This window comes from Callithrix jacchus, chromosome 17 (genome assembly GCF_049354715.1).
Source record: "Callithrix jacchus isolate 240 chromosome 17, calJac240_pri, whole genome shotgun sequence".
Taxonomy (NCBI): Eukaryota; Metazoa; Chordata; class Mammalia; order Primates; family Cebidae; genus Callithrix; species Callithrix jacchus.
This window is the reverse complement of record NC_133518.1, coordinates 42909706-42929362: the sequence shown is the minus strand read 5'-3', so window position 1 is coordinate 42929362 and position 19657 is coordinate 42909706. Positions and strand designations below refer to the sequence as shown.

General features: G+C 35.0%; 1 protein-coding gene across 4 annotated transcripts in view; it reads left to right on the top strand.

Annotated features, from left to right (window-relative positions):
- The window catches only part of RASA2 (RAS p21 protein activator 2), a 127654-nt gene that overhangs the window by 56601 nt on the left and 51396 nt on the right, over positions 1-19657 (top strand). For all 4 annotated transcript variants that reach the window (XM_035277718.3, XM_035277717.3, XM_078354094.1 and 1 more), the window contains exons 6-9: positions 11590-11673; positions 13236-13308; positions 16683-16759; positions 17722-17823. In XM_035277718.3, coding sequence (XP_035133609.1) covers positions 11590-11673; positions 13236-13308; positions 16683-16759; positions 17722-17823 — 336 coding nt within the window. The remainder of the gene's footprint in view (positions 1-11589; positions 11674-13235; positions 13309-16682; positions 16760-17721; positions 17824-19657) is intronic.

The window sequence follows — 19657 nt, the reverse complement described above, 5'->3', positions numbered from 1 at the left end:
TAGATTTCTTTTGGTTTATCCAGTTTGGGGTTTGCTCAGCTTCTTGACTATGTATATTTATATATTTTGCCAGATTTGGGGAGTTTTTCAGCCATTATTTTTTCTATTAATTCCTTTTATCACTTCTGCTATCTTTCTCTTCTCCTTTTGGAACTCCAGTGGCACAAATGTTAGGTCTTTTTTTTTTTTAAAACAGTCTCACAGGTCCCCCTGAGGCTCTGTCCTTTGCTTTTCCTCACAGTCTATTTTCCCTCTGTTCAGATTGGGTGATTTCTATTGTTACTCTTCAAGTTCACTGATTTTTTCCCCTCTACAAGTCCATGTGTTCTCATCATTTAGCTCCCAGTATAAGTGAGCACATGCAGTATTTGGTTTGATTTTCTGTTCCTGCAATAGTCTGCTAAGGATAATGGCCTCCAGCTCTACCTATGTTCCTGTAAAGGATATGATCTCATTATTTTGTATGGCTGCATAGTATTCCATGGCATGTATATATATATATATATATACACACTACATTTTCTTACCCAGTCTGCCCTTGATGGTCATTTAAGTTGATTCCATGTCTTTGCTATTTTGAATAATGCAATGAGCAGTTACAAGTTTGTTAGAAACAAAACAACAAACAAGAAAGTCTTGGCAAAATAAAGTCTCACCAAAGGAAAAAAGTTATAAAGAAGAATCAAATATAAATTTTAGAATTAAAAAATAGAAAAACAAACAAACTCAACAGATAGGCTAAACAGAAGAATGAAGAGGGCAGAGGAACGAATCAGTGAACTTGAAGAAGTAGCAATAGACACTAGGACCTACCGGAGGGTGGAGGGTAGGAGGAGGGAGAGGATCAGGAAAAATAACTAATGGGTACTAGGCTTAATACCCTAGTGATGAAATAATCTGTACAAGAAACCCTTGTGACACAAGTTTATCTGTATAACAGACCTGCACATGTACCCCTGAACTTAAAAGTTAAAAAAAAAAATTGCTTAATGAATTATTTTTGTGATGGCTACTTTCAGATCCATGTCACATAATCAAACGATTATGTCAACACGGTGTTCATGTCTTATATTAGTCCATTCTTACATTGCTGTAAAGAAATACCTGAGAATAGGGAGCTTGTAAAGAAAAGAGGTTTAATTTGCTTTCGGTTCTGCAGGCTGTACAGGAAGCATGGCAGCATCTGCTTCTGGGGAGGCCTCAGGAAGCTTCCAATCATAGCAAAGGCAAAGGGGGAACAGGCGCCCTACATGGCAGGAGCAGGAACAGGAGAGAAAGTGGGAAAGTGCTACACCCTTTTAAACAACCAGATCTCAGGAAAACTTGCTCACTGTCAGGAGGACAGTACAGGCTACTGAATGGTGCTAAACCATTCATGAGAAACCCACTCCTGTGATAAATTACCTCCCACCAGGTCCTCCCTCTAACATTGAGGATTACAGTTTGACATGAGATTGGTACAGAGACATATATTCAAACTATATAACATCTGTTGATTATCTTTTCTCATTTAGATTGGGGTTTTTCTGGTTCTTGGTATTATAAGTGATTTTTTAATTATATCCTGGACATTTTGGGTATTTTGTTATGAGACTCTGGATCTTATTTAAATCTTCTGTTGCAACCACCCTCCTCTTACTTGTGCTGGTGGAAGAAGGGGAATGCATGTTCATTTGTTGTCAGGTATGGGTAGAAGTTTACGTCCCTGACTCAGCCTCTGTTGACACACTCCAGGGAGAACAGTGAAAAGGGTTCCTTTTCAATCATTGCTGATTGGGAGTTTAGTGTCCCAGCTGATCTACTGAGACCACTGTAGCCGGGATGGGGAGGGGCGCCTCATTACTGCCTCCTAAGTGGCCTACACTGAATCGTGGTTACCCCTGGAAAGTGGTAAAATTCTTGGCAGTAGGACTGCCTTGTTGTTGCTGGGGGTCGAAGGGTGGTAGAAACTCAGCCTCCCCAGCCTCTCCTTGGCCTTTTTTGATGGGGGTGGGGCTGAAGCCATGAATTTATTCATGATGTTTTTTTGGAGTAGGTGGATACTGTTGAAAAAAGGTTTCTATTTTGCTGGGCTGCTTATTTTCCAGTCCTTTTGTTAAATAGAAGTGGCTTTTCTTAGGGCATTCTTGGTCTGTGCTCACTGGTGATTCAAGGTTGTTGACTTTACTAACATCCAGTCTGCAATATGTAAAGTACAAAAGAAAGCCCAGGCAATTCCCTGCCATGTTTTTTCTTGGATCCCTAGGTCTTGAATTGGTTCGCTGCCCTCTATTCACCTTCGGATTTTCCTGTGTTTATTTTCTGTATAACGTCCAGGGTTTTTAGCTGTTATTTACTCAAAGGAGTAAGGAGGCATGCATCTATTTCATCTTGTCCTAAAACTGGAAACCAATCTTTTCATTTATGTGTAGTATTTTATAGTATAGAATTTGTTCATCCATTTATTCGTTGATAGATACTGGAATTGTTTTCAGTTTGGGGCGTTATAAAGAAAGTAACTGTAAATGTTCATAAACAGGTCTTTATGTGAATACATGCTGGGCTATATATTCTTCTTTCTCTTGTGTTAATTTTTGTGGGTACGTAGAAGATGTATCTATTTACACGATAATACAGGCAAACAGTGTATAATAATTACATCAGGATAAACATTGAATCACCTCAAGTATTTATCCTTTCTCTGTGTTAACAATTTATACTCTTTTAGTTACTTTTTATTTTATCTTATTCTATTTTTTGAGACAGTTATACTCTTTTAATTACTTTTTATTTTATTTTATTCTATTTTTTGAGACAGAGTCTGGCTCTGTCACCCAGGCTGGAGTGCATTGGCACAATCTCGGCTCACTGCAACCTCCGCCTCCCAGATTCAAGTGATTCTCCTGCCTCAGCCTCCCGGGTAGCTGGGATTACAGGTGCCTGCCATCACGCCCAGCTGATTTTTGTATTTTTAGTAGAGACAGTATTCACAGGTTGGCCAGTCTGGTCTTGAACTCCTGACTTCAGGTGATCCACCCACCTCGTCCTTCCCAAGTTCTGGGATTACAGGCATGAGCCACCATGCCCAGCCTTCTTTTTGTTATGTTTAAATGTGTAATAAAGTATTGTTGACTGTAGTCACCTTCTTATGCTTGTCAAATATGAGATCTAATCCATTCTATCTAATTATATTTTTGTACCCCCACTACCCATCTCAGCCTCTGGAAAACAATGTTCTACTCTCTTGTATCATGAGTTCAGTTGTTTGAATTTTTAACTCCCACAAGTGAGACCATACAAAGTTTGTTTTTCTGTGCCTGGCTTATTTCACTTGACGTGATGGTCTCCAGTTACATCCATATTATTGCAAATGATAGGATTCTTTTTTATGACTGAAAAGTACTCCATTGTGTATGTATACTACATTTTCTTTATCAATTTGTCTGTTGATGGACACTTAGATTGCTTCCAAATCTTGACTATTGTGAATAGTGCTGCAGTAAACATGAGAGTGTAGATATCTCTTCAGTGTACGGATTCCCTTTCTTTTGAGTATATATCTAGCAGTGGGATTGTTGGATCATATGGTAGCTCTATTTTTAGTTTTTTGAGGAACCTCTCAACTGTTGTCCATAGTGGTTTTATTAATTTACATTCCCACCAACAGTGTACAGAATTCCTTTTTCTCCATATTCTCACCAATATTTGTTATGCATGTCTTTTGGATAAAAGCTATTTTAACTGGAGAAAAATCATAATTTTATTGTAGTTTTGATTTACACTTCTCTGATGATCAATGATGTTGAGCACCTTTTCATAAACTTGTTTGCCATTTGTATGTCTTCTTTTAAGAAATATCTATTTAGATCTTTTGCTAATTTTTTAAACCAGATTACTAGATTTTTTTCCTGTGGAGTTTTTTGAGCTCTTTAACATATTCTGATTATTAATCCCTTGTCAGGTGGATCGTTAGCAAATATTTTCTCCCATTCTGTGGGTTGTTTCTTTACTTTGTTGACTGTTTCCTTTGACTTGGTGTGATCTCATTTGTCTGTTTTTGCTTTGGTTGCCTGTGCTTGTGGCAACCATTATGCAAGAAATCTTTGTGTAGTCCAACGTCCTGGAGAGTTTCTCAATGTTTTCTTGTAGTAATTTAATAGTTTGCAGTCTTAGATTTAAGTGTTTAATCCATTTTTATTTGATTTATGGTAAGAGATATGAATCTAGTTTTATTCTTCTGCATATGGATATCTGTTTTTCCCAGCACCATTTATTGAAGAAACTGTTCTTTTCCTAATGTATGTTCTTGGCACTTTTATTAAAAATGAGTTCACTGTAGATGTATGGATTTGTTTCTAGGTTGTCTATAATGTTCCAATGGTCTACGTGTCTTTTTTTATGCTGGTACAAAACATTGTTTTGGTTACTGTAGCTCTGTAGTATAATTTGAAATTGGATAATGTGATTCCTCCAGTTTTGTTATTTTCGCTCAGGATAGCTTTGGTTATTCTGAGTCTTTTGTGGTTTCATATGAATTTGGGGATTTTTTTTTTCTATTTCTGTGAAGAATGTCATTGGTATTTTTATAGGGATTACATTGAATCTGTAGATTGCTTTAGGTAGTGTGGACATTTTAATAACAATGCTGCTTCTGGTCCATGAACTTGGAATATATCTTTCCATTTTTGGGTGTCCTCTTCAATTTCCTGCATCAGTGTTTTACAGTTTTCATTGTCAATAACTTTCACTTCTTTGGTTAATTCTTAGCTGTTTTGTTTTATTTGTAACAATTGCATAAGCAGTATTACTTTCTTGATTTCTTTTTCAAATTGTTCACTGTTGGCATATAGAAATCCTACTGATTTTTGTTGTGTTAATTTTGTATCCTGTAACCTTACTAAATTTATCAGTTCTAATAGTTTTTTAGTGGATTCTTTAGTTTTTTCCAAATATAAGATTATATCATCTGCAAATAAGGATAATTTTACTTTTTCTCTCCAGTTTGGTTGCCCTTATTTCTATCTCTTGTCTGATTACTCTAACTAGGACTTGAATAACAATGGTGAAAGTGGGCACCTTTGTCATGTTCCAGATCTTAGAGAAAAGACTTTCAGTATTTTGCCATTCAGTATGATACTAGCTCTGGATCTGTAGTTTGTGGCTTTTATTATGTTGAGGTATGATCTTTCTGTACCTATGTTTTGAGTTTTTCTTTTTTTTATGGAGGACTGTTGAATTTTGTCATTTTTTAGCATCAGTTGAGACGATCAAATGGTTTTTGTTCTTCATTCTCTTGATATGATGTGTCCCATTGATTAATTTGCATATGTTGAACCATCCTTGCATCCCTGAGACAAATCCCACTTGGTCATGATGAATGATCTTCTTAATGTGTTGTTGAATTGGATTTGCTAATATTTTGAGGATTTTTATATCAGTGTTCATCAGGGATATTGGCATCGTAGTTTTCTTTTTTTGGTGTGTCTTCCTCTGATTTGGTATCAGGGCAATACTGACCTCATAGGATGAATTTGGAAGTATTCCTTCCTCCTCTACTTTTCAGACTAGCTGAGTAGATTGGTATTAGTTCTTCTTGAAATGTTTGGTAGAATTCAGCATTGAAGCCATCGGCTTTTCTTTGCTGGAAAACTTCTTATTTTGGCTTCAATCTCATTACTTGTTATTGGTCTTTTCAGGTTTTTAATTTTTTCTTTTCAGACTAGCTGAGTAGATTGGTATTAGTTCTTCTTGAAATGTTTGGTAGAATTCAGCATTGAAGCCATCGGCTTTTCTTTGCTGGAAAACTTATTGTGGCTTCAATCTCATTACTTGTTATTGGTCTTTTCAGGTTTTTAATTTTTTCTTTTCAGACTAGCTGAGTAGATTGGTATTAGTTCTTCTTGAAATGTTTGGTAGAATTCAGCATTGAAGCCATCGGCTTTTCTTTGCTGGAAAACTTCTTATTGTGGCTTCAATCTCATTACTTGTTATTGGTCTTTTCAGGTTTTTAATTTTTTCTTTTCAGACTAGCTGAGTAGATTGGTATTAGTTCTTCTTGAAATGTTTGGTAGAATTCAGCATTGAAGCCATCGGCTTTTCTTTGCTGGAAAACTTCTTATTGTGGCTTCAATCTCATTACTTGTTATTGGTCTTTTCAGGTTTTTAATTTTTTCGTGGTTTAATCTTGATAGGTTATGTGTGTCTAGGAATTTATCCATTTCTTCTAGGTTTTCCCATTTCTTCTTTTAAAGAGTTTCTCAAGCCTTTGCTGTCTATACTCACTGTCTTGTAGCAGCAAAGTACCAGTGGTAACTTTATGGGGTTTATTGTTTATTTCTTATCCTTACAGATATTCTGAAGTTCATGACATTGTTTTTTTAGTAATGCTAAAGGCAGGTTTCACATATGGCTTTCTTTATGCTTCTTACTGGACTTTAGCTTTGGGGGAGTAATGTATGGAAAGATTCATATACCAGTAGTTACTGTTGTCTTCCAGACCTAGAAAGTCCCCACTGCAACATTTTTTTTAATGATAGTGAGACCCCCATCCATTGATCTTCACTGTGTTTCTGTTTTCACTTCTTTCTACATCTTTTTCCATGATCTATCACTGTAGTCATTTTTTTTGCAGGTTCCGTAAACTCCCTTGTTGTTCTCATCATTCTTATTTGTCTGGAAAGGAAAAACTCTACCATGATTGAACATGACTTCTTCCTCTGTGTTCTGTCTGCATGTGAATATTGTGGGAGAAAATCACATAGGCTGATTTCACTTTAAATTCATCATCACAGGCCTCACATGGGCACTTATATCTGCCCCAGATCTTACTGTGCTTCTCTAATACAGCTATAAGATGCACTGTCACCATAGCCTGGAAATTGATTATGTCTTCCTGAATCCAAATCTGCAAACCTAATTTGCATCCATAATTTTGTCCTTATAGAAGAGGAGATACTCCTTTTCTTGACATTGAATTCTTCTATCTGAGCTCTGGATTCTATTTATTTCCTCTACATAAGAGCTTTGCTCCTTCAGTTATGCCTTCTTTTTCTTATTTTGTCAACTTAACTTCTCCCCTAGATGGTTCTCACCACACATAAATATATTCAAGTATCTCTCATCCTAAAAGGCATGCCTCCCCAGTCCTCATCTCTGCCCACCCAGTCCTCATCTCTGCCCACCCATACCCCAGGCTTTTTATCATTCCCATCTCTCAGCTCTCCTTTGAAGGCAGACTTCTCTAGGGAGAAATAATGGTAGGAGTGTGCATGAATGTGTGTGTGTGTGTGCGCGCGCGCCCGTGCAATTCTCCAGTCAGCACTCTTTCTGTGATGTGGAAAATGCTTTGTATCTTCACTGTTCAGTAGCCACTAGCCACGTGTGGATATTGAAAACTTGAAATACAGCTAATGTAATGAGCTGAAGTTTTAATTTTGTATTACATGTAAATAACCACACGTGGCTAATGACTGCAGCATTAGTACAACTTTAGTAAAAGAACCTGGACTCTTTTTTAGCAGTAGCTTATTTTAGGATTTGGGCAGGAAAAATATGAGTCTGAAGTATCGTGTGGGCTCAAGTAAGAAAGTGCTCAAAAATAATGGGGATATGTAAAAAGGACATTGAAGCCAACATAAAGACACTTCAAATGACCAGATCTGGAAAAATTTGAGTTTCAGAATAAATAATAAAAGTGGGTTAAAACTTATAGAATAAAATAAATATTCACATGCCAATACTGATACAAATAAACAGTCAAAAACTGAAATACTTGGTAGGGAGAAAGGACTGCTTTTTCCTAAAGTAGAATTCTAATTAATGAATGTAGGAGGTATGATGGAAATGAAAATCAACATTGGCAAAATCACTATAAGTGGGTGAGAGCACAATTCAACAAATCATCTATGGATGCTAAGTAAGTGAGCCATAAGCATGATGACAAACAGCATTTTTACAGTCTCAAAGAATCTCCCCACAAGGTATCTGATAGACACCAACTTAATTGAGTGATCAAAGTTAATATCAACAGTAATGAGACATCCAGTACCTCCTGATAGGATGCATTGAGGAGGACAGTAAGATGCATAACCTCAACCTAATCATGAGTAAATATTACATACAAACTCAGATTAAGGAGTACGCTGCAAAATAACTGGCCAGTACTGGCAAGATCATGGGACAAAGAAGGAAAGCTTAATGAAATGTCTCAGGATGGAAAGGAATAAGAAGACATGACAACTGAATGCAGTACGGGATCCCATATTGTATCCTAGATCAAAAAAATTGGTGAAATTTGAGTAAGGGCTACAGATTTCAGTAATTCTGCTATGGTAATACAAACATTAACATTGGTTGATGAGTATACCGAAACTCTATTTTAACAGCCTTTTTAAAAATACCTGAAATTATTTCAAAATAACAGTTTTTTTTTAATTGCCTATACCTTGTACATTCAACCCAGGTCTGTTTTCTGAGTTTCAAATTAATATGTCTATTTTAATGTATCGTATTACAAACTTAAAACATTTTAAACTGAGGTATTGATTCTCATTTGATTCTCATGTCTATCCAACTTCTCTCCCAAAGTCTTAGCAAATGTTTAATCATCTATGGATGCTTAAACTCAGTGTGTTTTTCATTTCTAGACTTTTCCATTTTTATTGTCTTCTGTGTCTGTATGGAACATATGGACTTTTAAATGTCTTTGTCTACTAATTCTATCTTTTTGGTCATTTCTGATTCTGTTTCTATTGATTTTTCTTTTCATTATAGATCATAATTTCTTGGTTCCTTGCATTCCTCGTTATTTTTTGTTGCATGCCAGACATTGTGAAGTTGCTGGATATTTTTATATTTCTGTGAATATACTTGAGCTTTGTTCAGGACTTGGTTAAGTTACTTACAGTTTGATCCTTTCATGGTTTGCTTTTAACCTTTGTTAAACAGACAAGCACAGCCTTTACTGGAGGACTTATATTTTTCTACTATCAAGGCAATACCCATGAATTACCAGGATTTCTACTGTGGCTGATGGTACCTCTTGCTAGCCATGTGTGGGCTTTAGGAACCATTTTCTCTATTCTTTTCAAATGGTTCTTTCCCCAGCCTCAGATAATTTCCATATATATATATATACACACACACACACGCACACACACATACACATATACACACACACACGTATCAGTACTCAGCTGAAAACTCGATGGGGATTCTTGTAGCTCTCTGGAGGTTTTTCTTTCTCTGTGCAACTTTCTTCCCTTCAGCACTCTGCCCTGGGAACTCTAGTCACTTTGACCTTCCCCTGCTGACAGCTTTGTCTCTTCTTCTCAGAGACATTTAGCTGTACGCTGGGGCAGTTTGGAGGGTCACCTGTCCTTCACTGCAGATTTTGTCCAATTTTTTAGTCATTTTGGGTGGAGAGTAGATCTAGTTCCTGTTACTCCATCTTACCTGGATGTAGATTTTCTTTTAGTTTAAAATTTTCTTTCAGTTTAAAAAAAAATCCAAGGAAAATCATCAGATCAGTCTTATTATAAACTATTTATAATATTTATTTACCTTTGTAATTTTTAGATACTGTATTAATGTAAGTGCTTTATATGTCACATATAAATAAAATATAAAATTTTATATATTGAGGTTGTTTTCAACATTTGTTTTCTGCCCATTCATGATTTATGAAATTACTTGACTTACAGATTAGAAGAACAGTGCTATCCTAGGTAATTAGAAAAATAATATTTCCAAATATAGTGATGAATAAAAAAAGATATTTATTAATATTACTTAAGTTTGGCAGAAAACCCAATTTTTAACTGTTTTATACTTAAAAATTAAGAGTGCTAATGATTTCTGTAGGGTGACACTTGGGCATCCTTGTTTTGGTTTGTGGGTATTCTAATCCTTTCATAAATTTTTGTGTACTTATAAGTCAGTACTGCATTTTTTTTTGTTTTTTAATACCTCATAAAATAGAAAATTGGATTTCTGTAATTAAGGTTTCTCATAATTGGTGTTTATGTGAAACAAATGTGGTATTACAAGGAGAGTAATACTTTATTTGAGGGCACAGTGGAAATGTAGGAGGGCACTGGACTTCAGTGACGGAATAAAAAGGTAGAAGTTGAGTCTTGGCCAGCTTCTTACAAGTTGTACTGCTCTTTGAGCCTTACATTGTAACTTTGTCACATAACCTCCTTGATCCTTACTTACTTCTTTTAAATTACATTAATACTGTTCTCAAAGGCAGTTGTGAGAATTAGGTGCATTTTGTGAAAGTGCATAGTAAACTGCAAATCCTTTATAAAAATCAGATAACATTTTGAGGTTTAGCCTGAGAAGTATAATTTTTAAACAGTATTACAGTGGGAACATCTGACTATATCTGAGCCCAATATTAAAAATCGGAATTATTATCTTGGCTTGTATTTTCTTTGGTTAGTTTGAAAATTTTTTAAATTTATTTTTTCATGCCCAGCTTAGTAGAAGTTAGTCATATTATCATTTCTCTCTTTACTCGGCAGTATACCAATAGCACTTCACCCACATATGTGACCTGTGGGTTGTGGAGAGAAATAAGGATATTACTCAACAGCTTGCATCTTTCAACAAAAAATACTTTTCAGCAACACTCATGAGTTTCTCTTAGTCATTAGACAATGCAGACCCTTAAATATTAAGCTAAACTCATAAACTCAGTAATATTTAGTGAGAAAATTGGAGGAACAAATTGTTAAAGTTAAATTCTGTGTTCTCTGTAAATACCAACAACTGTGAGCCATGGAGTACATTAGATGACCTTGGTTTTTACGGTCTAAAACATTTTCTACAGAATGGTGCAGAAGCTGTTACTGGAATTGGAATAAAAGGTACAGAATTGTTTGAGGCTTGCCGTATATTTATGAATCAGATTTTTTTAAATGGAAGCCACAGTCGTTTCCTTGTTTGTCATTCATGCTTTAGCAGAGGATATGATGCCATAGAGCCGGCTTGGTTTGTAGCTTCTCATTTAGGGTTTGCACCGCTTTCTTTTCCTTTTTAGAGGCCGCAGCAGTTTTGATGTCTTATCAAACCACAAAATGTACCTTGTTGGGTATTTAGCAGAGGAAATGTGTTGACTATTACACATCCCTTATCTCCAATGCTTGAGACTAGAAATGTTTTGAAGTTCTTATTCTTCTTCTTTTTTGTTGGTCTGGATTTTGAAATATTTGATTTTGCATTATGTATACTTGCCCATTAAGCATCCCAAATCCCAAAACCTCAAATTTGAAATGCTCCATGAGCATTTTCTTTGAGCATTATTTGGTACTCAGAAAGTTTTGAATTTTGGAGGAGTTTGGATTTTTGAATTTGGAATGCTCAGTGTGTATTTGATAGTTTGAGTAATGATTGTGACATTCCTGTTTAGTTCAATTTTGAAAATATAGCGTAAATTTTAAAATGCATACCTACATGTGTATGGGGTAGCTAATGTATAGCCATGCAACTGCAGACACGTGGAAAACAATTCTTAACCCTTTGAATTTATTAGTTTGTGTTTAAAGATAATGTTTTATCTTGTTTAACTAGAATCTAATATGTTAAATCTCTTTTTTTCTACTTTAGCATCAAGGCATGCCATGGGTTGCCTCTTATAAATGGCCAAAGCTGTGACCCTTATGCAACAGTTTCTCTAGTGGGCCCTTCTAGGTAATGTTTATTGAATTATTATTAGGATTTCAAGTTTTAAAGTTTGATTTAAAATTTTAAAAAGTGAGGTTCTATGAGCAAATGATAGCTATTTACAAAAAGAAATAAATGCTTTGAAAGAAAAATTTTTAGTGAGTTCTGTTATACACTTATCAATAACAAAGGCTTCTTTTTACAGACAAAAATTGGTACTGTTTCAAATCTGCCATAGTCTTAGGCTATAGGGAACAACCTTAGTTTTATACTATTACAGTGTATTACTTTAAAACATAACTTGACTTTTCATGCATCAGCATTCCTACTTTTAAGTGTCCTGAATTTTATGATGTAAAATCCCATTTTAATGAATGCCAGTTCAGATTAACAAGGCAGTTTCTATATTTTTATCTGGAAGGCAGCTCCAGATTGCCTTTTCTACTCATGAGATCTGTCCTCTACAGAGAGAATTCCAACTGTAGAAAAACTGCTGAAGTGCTACAGCATGGCAAAGTATACCATATCATTGATTGAAATGACTTATGATAACTTGTGAAAAAACCTATAGCATTTTGTCATATTGTGTGTTATATGACTTCATTATGGTTTCTTTAAGGAACAGACAAATCTGAAATATGTCTACAACTTGAAGGTTTAGAATCAGGAAACAAGAAGCACAGTATTCCCTCTATACACACATACATGCATACATACACACCCTTTTCCCCATCTCCAGAATCTCTAGTTATTCTTAATTTTTACAAAATCACTACTAAATCACTTTGAAAAATGTATTTATGTGTGTATGTAAAGTACCTAGTACCATGCCTGGTATTTATTAGGTGCTCAAACAATGGTATGCTGTTTAGCAGATATTCAATCTTATGACATTAAATGCTACTAGAGAGATTTATTTTTGCAAGTTAAACATGTTCAATCTAGTAGAGCTACTTTTTGTTTTTTGTTTTTTTAATAATCTGTACCTGACAAATTCTTTAGTTTGTTTGGTAACATACAGTTAGAAACAATTTGGCATATGAATTTATGTTTTAAAAAGTTATTGTTGGTTTTGCTATTGTACTGTAGTTGTGTAAGATGCTAACACTGGGGGAGGCTGGATAAAGACACAAGATTTCCCTGTACATTTTTTGTAACCTCTGAATCTATAATTAAATTAAAATTAAAAGGTTTTTTAAAAAGTCTCTATTATACCTGAAGCCCAAGAAGTAAGCTGAGTTAAGAATGTTTTTCAAGTTCCTCGGGTATTTTTCAACATAGATGAAGGTACTCTAAATCTTATTGTTTTCCTTCTATTTATTCTGAGTTGCTTACAGAATAGAATGTGTTTTTAAAACTCCTCAAAAAGGTTGGCAATCTAGTATGTCCGTAAGATGCATAAAGCTTATATATTCTTTGATTTGAGTTTGTAAGGACACTACATTTTTTCCAAGTAATATTTAAAACTGAATCTTCCCTGAGTCACTTTAACTTTTAAATGGGGGTCAGACTCCCTGGTTGGAAATAGCATGTTTTATAATTGTGTACTGTTAAGTTCTACAAGGTAAAACTCTACCACATTGGAACAGGAATGACCAAAAGAAGACAAAAGTAAAGAAGAAAACAAGCAATCCACAGTTTAATGAAATCTTTTATTTTGAGGTAATTTTTTGTTTTATGTAAATATTAACATTAAATATGTAATATTTAATGCTAGTTGATTTCTTTTTTCAAACTCTGGTCATAGTAATCATTTTCTCAATTAACATAGTTAAGTATTTCTCTCCTGAAAGCAGTAGAACCATGGTGTGATGCAGTGGAGCCCCAATATATAAAATGAATAAAGGCAAAGCTCTAATTTGGGTCACGAAGGGCCAGGGCCATACCCACTCCCCAGTCATCCTCACTATCATGCTCTCGTTTGCACTCTCCCTTACCCTATCCAGTCCCCTGTGGCCACAGGACTCTTCTGCAGTGTACCCTTTGAAAATCACTAGTGATGTAAGTATAATTATTACTCAGTAAATCTCAGTTCCAGTCCAGTTGACACTGAAAGAGTCACTAAATGTGACTCAAGTTTCTTACCTTTAAAAGAATAATTGGAAGGGAAAACAGCAGCACTACCTCAGAGCGTTTTTGTAAGACCCAAAGCACATGAGAATCCTTTGAGACTATAAAATACTAGATGAGTAGAGCCTTATTATTACTTTTTTTTTTTTTAGCCTAACCTGCTTATCTTCATAGAGAGCTTCAGCTGCTTTGAAGTTGTCCTGTATACAGTGCTTTGGAGTGCTTTTCTTTGGAGCATTTGTTAAATCCTTATTCACATTATTTGCAAACTATAGAAAAAAAAATGAAAGTCTCTAAAAGATCATATTCTAATAAAGTGTGTTGTAGTTTATATCAATGTGTTTGAAAAAAGGAGTTACGTTTTGTGCTTTTTCTTCTGTGTGTGTATTTTTCTCGGTGTTTCAAAGTGGAAAGAGTGAGGGTACCTCTAGTCATGACTGATTACTGTACTTTATTAAAGGAACACAGACTGAAGAAAATGCCAGCAGTGAAGTAGGAAGAATTGTGGAGGTGGAAGCAAGGGAGAAAAATAAAGAAAAAAATACTACTGTGAGACTTTTCCATTTCCTGGCTAAGGACTTGGTGCAGTTGTTCTACATTTATTAATGGTGGTTGCATCTAATCTGGAGAAAACAAAGAAGGCAGCAACATAAAGGGCTGCTGACTAAAGGCACTCACACTCCACATTAGTCCATATATTCTAAACCTCAGCTGGATGGAACTCCTCTGTTTCATGGATCCTTACAGTCAGCCGATAGCCCTTTGAAAGTAAAAGGCCTGACCTGCCTCCTGTAGCAGAAGTACTTGTTAGGCCTTGCAGCATTGGTTATAAAAGTAGATAAGTTTCTATTTTGTTTTCTTGGTTATAAAAATAGATAAGTTTCCATCTCCTTTATCTAAAGCAAGGAACACAAAGCAGACACATGTATGCATATACACAACAGTAAAATGGAGTAGATATTGGGGAGGTCAGATGTACTCTGCTCCATTAAAGGCTTGAAGAAAGATTGGATTTTCTAAGTTTGAGGAAAGAGTATTAGAGATGATAAACATTTTGAGCAGAGGCACAGAGACAGAAAAGCAGAAAATTATGTCCAGAGTACAATGAGTACTGATTTTATTGGGCTTGTGTAAGGAAATAATGGAAACTAAGATTAGAAAGGTAGAGGAGGACCAGCTGATGAAAGGCTTTGAGTGCCTAGCTGTGGTGCTGAAGTGAATGATTTTGAGTCTAGAAGTTACAAGAAAGAACAAAGATGGGGAGACTGTTGTACTTTAGGTGTAAGAAAAAAGGGAAGGGGGATAGGGTGTTTTTCAAAAGAGCGCTATGGAAATAGAGAGGAAGGGGCAGATGAAAAAGATAGTGCAAAGGGCAAGATAACAAACTGATTATAGAAAAAAAGAGGAAGGAGTTGAATGCTGCCCCCAAGTTCCCAAATCTGGAAAAATAGAAAAGCTAAGAGGGAAGAAAAATAAAAGTTGTTTAGTTTGGGGTATAATTAGCTTGAGGGCTGACATTTTAAATCCTCCAGTAGGGAGTTCATGACTGAAACTTCAGATGAGTGATAGTTACTGACCAACACTCAAGATTTGTTTATAAACAGTCAAGAAAGCTGAGAGAATAGAGATACACAATAAAGGAGAAAAGTGAAGAAACTAATTTCTGCTACTTAAGTATTCAACTTTGAGCATGTCATTTAATTTCTGTACTTCAGCTTCCTCATTTTGAAGATGAGGATAATAAATCTAGCCCTGCCTGCCTCTGAGCAGCATTCTGATGAACAAAGGAGATAATGGATGTGAAAGCACTTTGTAGACTGTACAGCACTATGCAGCTACAAGTTGTTTTTAGAGCAAAATAAAACATAAAATTTGAAGAATAGTATATTTGTAGATTCTAAGAAAGAAAGAGAGCAGTAGAAGGTTGCCAAGGTAGTGCTCAGGTAAACTCTAAAGTGTGTTTCTTGGAAAAGAGATACAGTTGTATGATCACTAAATTAAATGGAAGATCAAGGGAGATGAGAACTAAGAATTTATCATCAGATTTGATAATGAAGAGAGCAATTTTAGGAGAGTGATCTGTGAGGAAGCCAAGATTATAAGGAGTTACTATAGTGGTGGGTGGTGAGGAAGTACAAGCTGCTGTAAGGGTGGATTACGGTTTTCAGATACTTGTCTGAGAAAGGAAAGAGATAGAAAGACCATAATTTAAGGGAAGAATTTTTCTTAGACTTGAGTGAGATGAACAAGCTCGTATAGAAAGCTGTAATTAAAATAGATCAAATAATGCTTACTGAATGCTTATTGCATACTCTATGTGGGTGTCTAGTCTTAGAGGAAAATCCTCTCATTCTCTTATTGAGAAGAGGATGAAAAAAACTCATCAAGTAGAGAATGCTGTGTGGGAGTAGACAAGTTCAAGTGAACGGTCATTGGGGAAGTTCCTGCTGATGGCCTTGATACTTTCAGTGCAAGGTAGGATTGGTGTCTTGAGAAATGTGGGAAAGTCTTTAAAAACTCCTGAGTCACCAACGGACTACCTATGAGCCAGAGAATCTAATGTTACATTGATATATTGGTTTTATTTTATTCTATTGTTGTTAAAATAGAGACAGTCTCACTTTGTTGCCCAGGCTGGTCTTGAACTCCTGACTTCAAGCAGTCCTCCCCTGCCTTGGCCTCCCAAAATGCTGGGATTACAGGCATGAGCCACTGTACCTGGCCATTGCCATATATTGAGTCTATAGGAATGACATGGAGACAAAGATGCTTGATTTTTTTATACCACCTTATTCTTACTTTTCTACTACCATAGTTGCTTTTATATGCAGCTACTGAGTCAAATATAACTTGGGTATTTTCCTCTGCTTTTATTCACAATTGAATATTTTGGAGATTATCATCTTTAAGTTGTAGGAAAAATGTATTTAAAAAATTTTTTTTTTACTAAAATATTTTGTTTACAGGTAACCAGGTCCAGTAGTTACACCAGAAAGTCCCAGTTCCAGGTAGAAGAGGAGGACATTGAAAAGCTAGAAATCAGGTATGTGCCTTGGGGTTTTACAGAATTGCTTTCTTGTGTACCAGAAGAAAATCCTAAATTCAACTGAAAAAAGTAAACCAGCTTTAATATAATTCTCTATAGCAAGTTGGTTGATGAAACTTACAGGAATATGCATCTAATTTAAATCCAGATTATCTTTCCAAAATCTGATTTGTTTGCAGAAATATTCAAGTTATATTTATTTTATAAACAAAGATGATCTAATTTTCATCTGTTTTGTTGTATTTTTAATTTTTCCCAAATTTAATTGTTCCTTAAATTTCTGGATTATAGTGTAATGGATGGAAAGGAAGTTATATCTCAGCCAATTTAGAAATAATTTTTTATTCTTCTTAACATATCTGCTGTCTAACAGAAATTTCAGTGAGGTAAGAAGGTTATTCAACAGGTGCATGTGTTTGAAGTTTGTGCTATTTCCTAGGTCTTAAATATCTATGCTCTTTGGGAAGGAAAAATCTTATAAATGCATGTGTAGGTGTGATGTTAACAGTGTGTTCATCTAGATGATATATTAATCATGTGTTTGGAATGATCAGGTAATGTATTTTTCTGATTTTTCTCTCTCTGTATATAAATTAGTTGTAATCTAGAGAGAAACCGTAGTCTTGGGTTGGTTTCTTTTCTCAAATTCAACGAAGTAGCTCTGTAGTCCTTATTGCTATAGGTTAAAATAAAGCCTCAACTTTCAAACTAAGACACTTTTAAGTCCTTCTTTTAGACTATCAAAAATTACTTTTTGTGCTTTTTAAATAAAAGCTGCTGTAGTATTTTGCTTCTCTAGTCTGGATAGTAAGGTATGTCTATGGTGTTGCTAACATCTTTTACTTTTAAGCATGTAAAATTAATGCTGTAATACAAATCAAAGTAATTTGAAGCTGTTTTGTGGTGTGCACTCTCTTAAACATTGTTTGCAAAACATAAAGTCACTTTTCAATTTTTAGGATTGACTTGTGGAACAATGGAAACCTGGTCCAAGATGTTTTCCTAGGTGAGATCAAGGTTCCTGTGAATGTATTAAGAACTGATTCCTCTCATCAAGCCTGGTAAGAGTTGAGCATTTTAGTGAACTCCATAGTTTAATTCTCTTTAATATATAGTATACACAAATAAATGCTTACTCTGAAAATGCTTTAAATTTGCTATGGAATAGCCAAATGTCATTAATATTGATATGTTCATTAATTCATTGTTGAAGAAATGTAAGTATATTGTAAGTTTTATGACTTGACCTATGGTACTGATATAAAAGAACTGAATTGTCTAGGAATATTTTTCTGCTTAAAAAGTGAAGACTTGACTCTTAAGGAGAATATGGGAAACATTTAAAACATTACGTAAGAGTTGTTTATGTAAGAAAATGCTTTGTCACAAATCAGTATCTGCATTTCAGAAGTTTTATTAGTGGTCATCGGAACTGTGGATGTTTGAAAGCAAAGGGGACTCATGTTATTTAGGGGACTCAGTTATTTATGGGAACTAACCACTGTTTTTCCTTCACTGCACCCCATTGAAATGCACTGTAGATGGCCCTGATGTTACTTTTTGAATGTCTAAGGTCTTATTTTGTTGAACTGGGACTTTTTACGGCTCTTAGTGTTCAGTAACGACTATGATATTATTTTATTCTTTAATGACTAATAAAACATTAAACTGATGTTAAATTAATGTTCAGACATTAAATTGAGCTAGTTTCCTTAGCAGAATCACCATGAAACTATTGTTTTTTTCTGTCTATAGTGCTTAAAAGCGTGTGTATTCTTTCAGTAGGTTGTCCAGTATCTCTCTTGGTAGATTTGGATTTCAACCGGATATAAATGAACATTCCTTTCTCATTTGCCTTTTAAGGAGCACTTTCTGGAACTCAGTTTCTGCTGCCTGAAGAGGAGTGTTTAGGTGTTTCTTACGGGTATCAGTTTCATTCATCCCTAAAAAGCTTGCCTCTTCTGAGATGTCTGCTGTCAGACATCTTCATTTTGGAGTCTTGTCCTGGAGCAGTTATCACTTGTAGACTGATTTGGAGACTCAATATTTATTTTATTTTTGCCTCTCCCTAAGGCAGATCTAAGATTTATGGTCTTTATGTTGGTATTTTGTGTATTATAGTTTGTAAAATGCATCCACAGAGGGAAAAAAAAAAATCAAACATAGTCACTATGAACCATTGGCGAAAATTTGGGACCTGTCATCCTCCCCCTACACCATGTCTTCCACGTTCCGTAAAATAGCCTACATTTTAAAATGAAAATTTCAGAGCTCAGTTTGTCAAGTTTTTAAAATTATATGCCAGACCACTCAATACAGAAAAGAAAAATGAGTTGTTGTGCCTCCAGGCCCCTCAAAATGATCTTGAAATGTGCCACATAATCTGTTCTTTAAGTAAGACTGTCTCCAGAGATGCTTTCCAAATTTGGCAAAACTTTGTGCAGCTTCCTTGGCAGTATGTAAGAACATTAACAAACTAATTGTATTTCTATAGATATTTTTGGCCCATGATATTTTAAAGTAACCTGCTAGAAGTCTAAATGCTAAAATTTATGTAGCATGAACTAGAAACATCTAGTAATTCATATATACTTCCATAGTTGTAAGGAAACATAAAAATGTCAATGCCATTTCTTTTAAGCTGGAAATTAACCTCCTCCATCAATTGTAGAACCATAGCATCCCCTTGTGGGACTGTTGGTAACTGCATGAAAACTCAAGATTTATTTACCCTCAGGATTTCAGGCAAATTCTTTCTAATCTTGATGTTAAAGAAAGAGTTAGAGTAATCATCAGTTTAATTCTGTTGTTTGAAAAGTCCCAAAATAGATATAAATGTATTTTCAGTTGTAATTTTTACATTTGAAGGTAAGATTCAAATAATAGATAAAATTA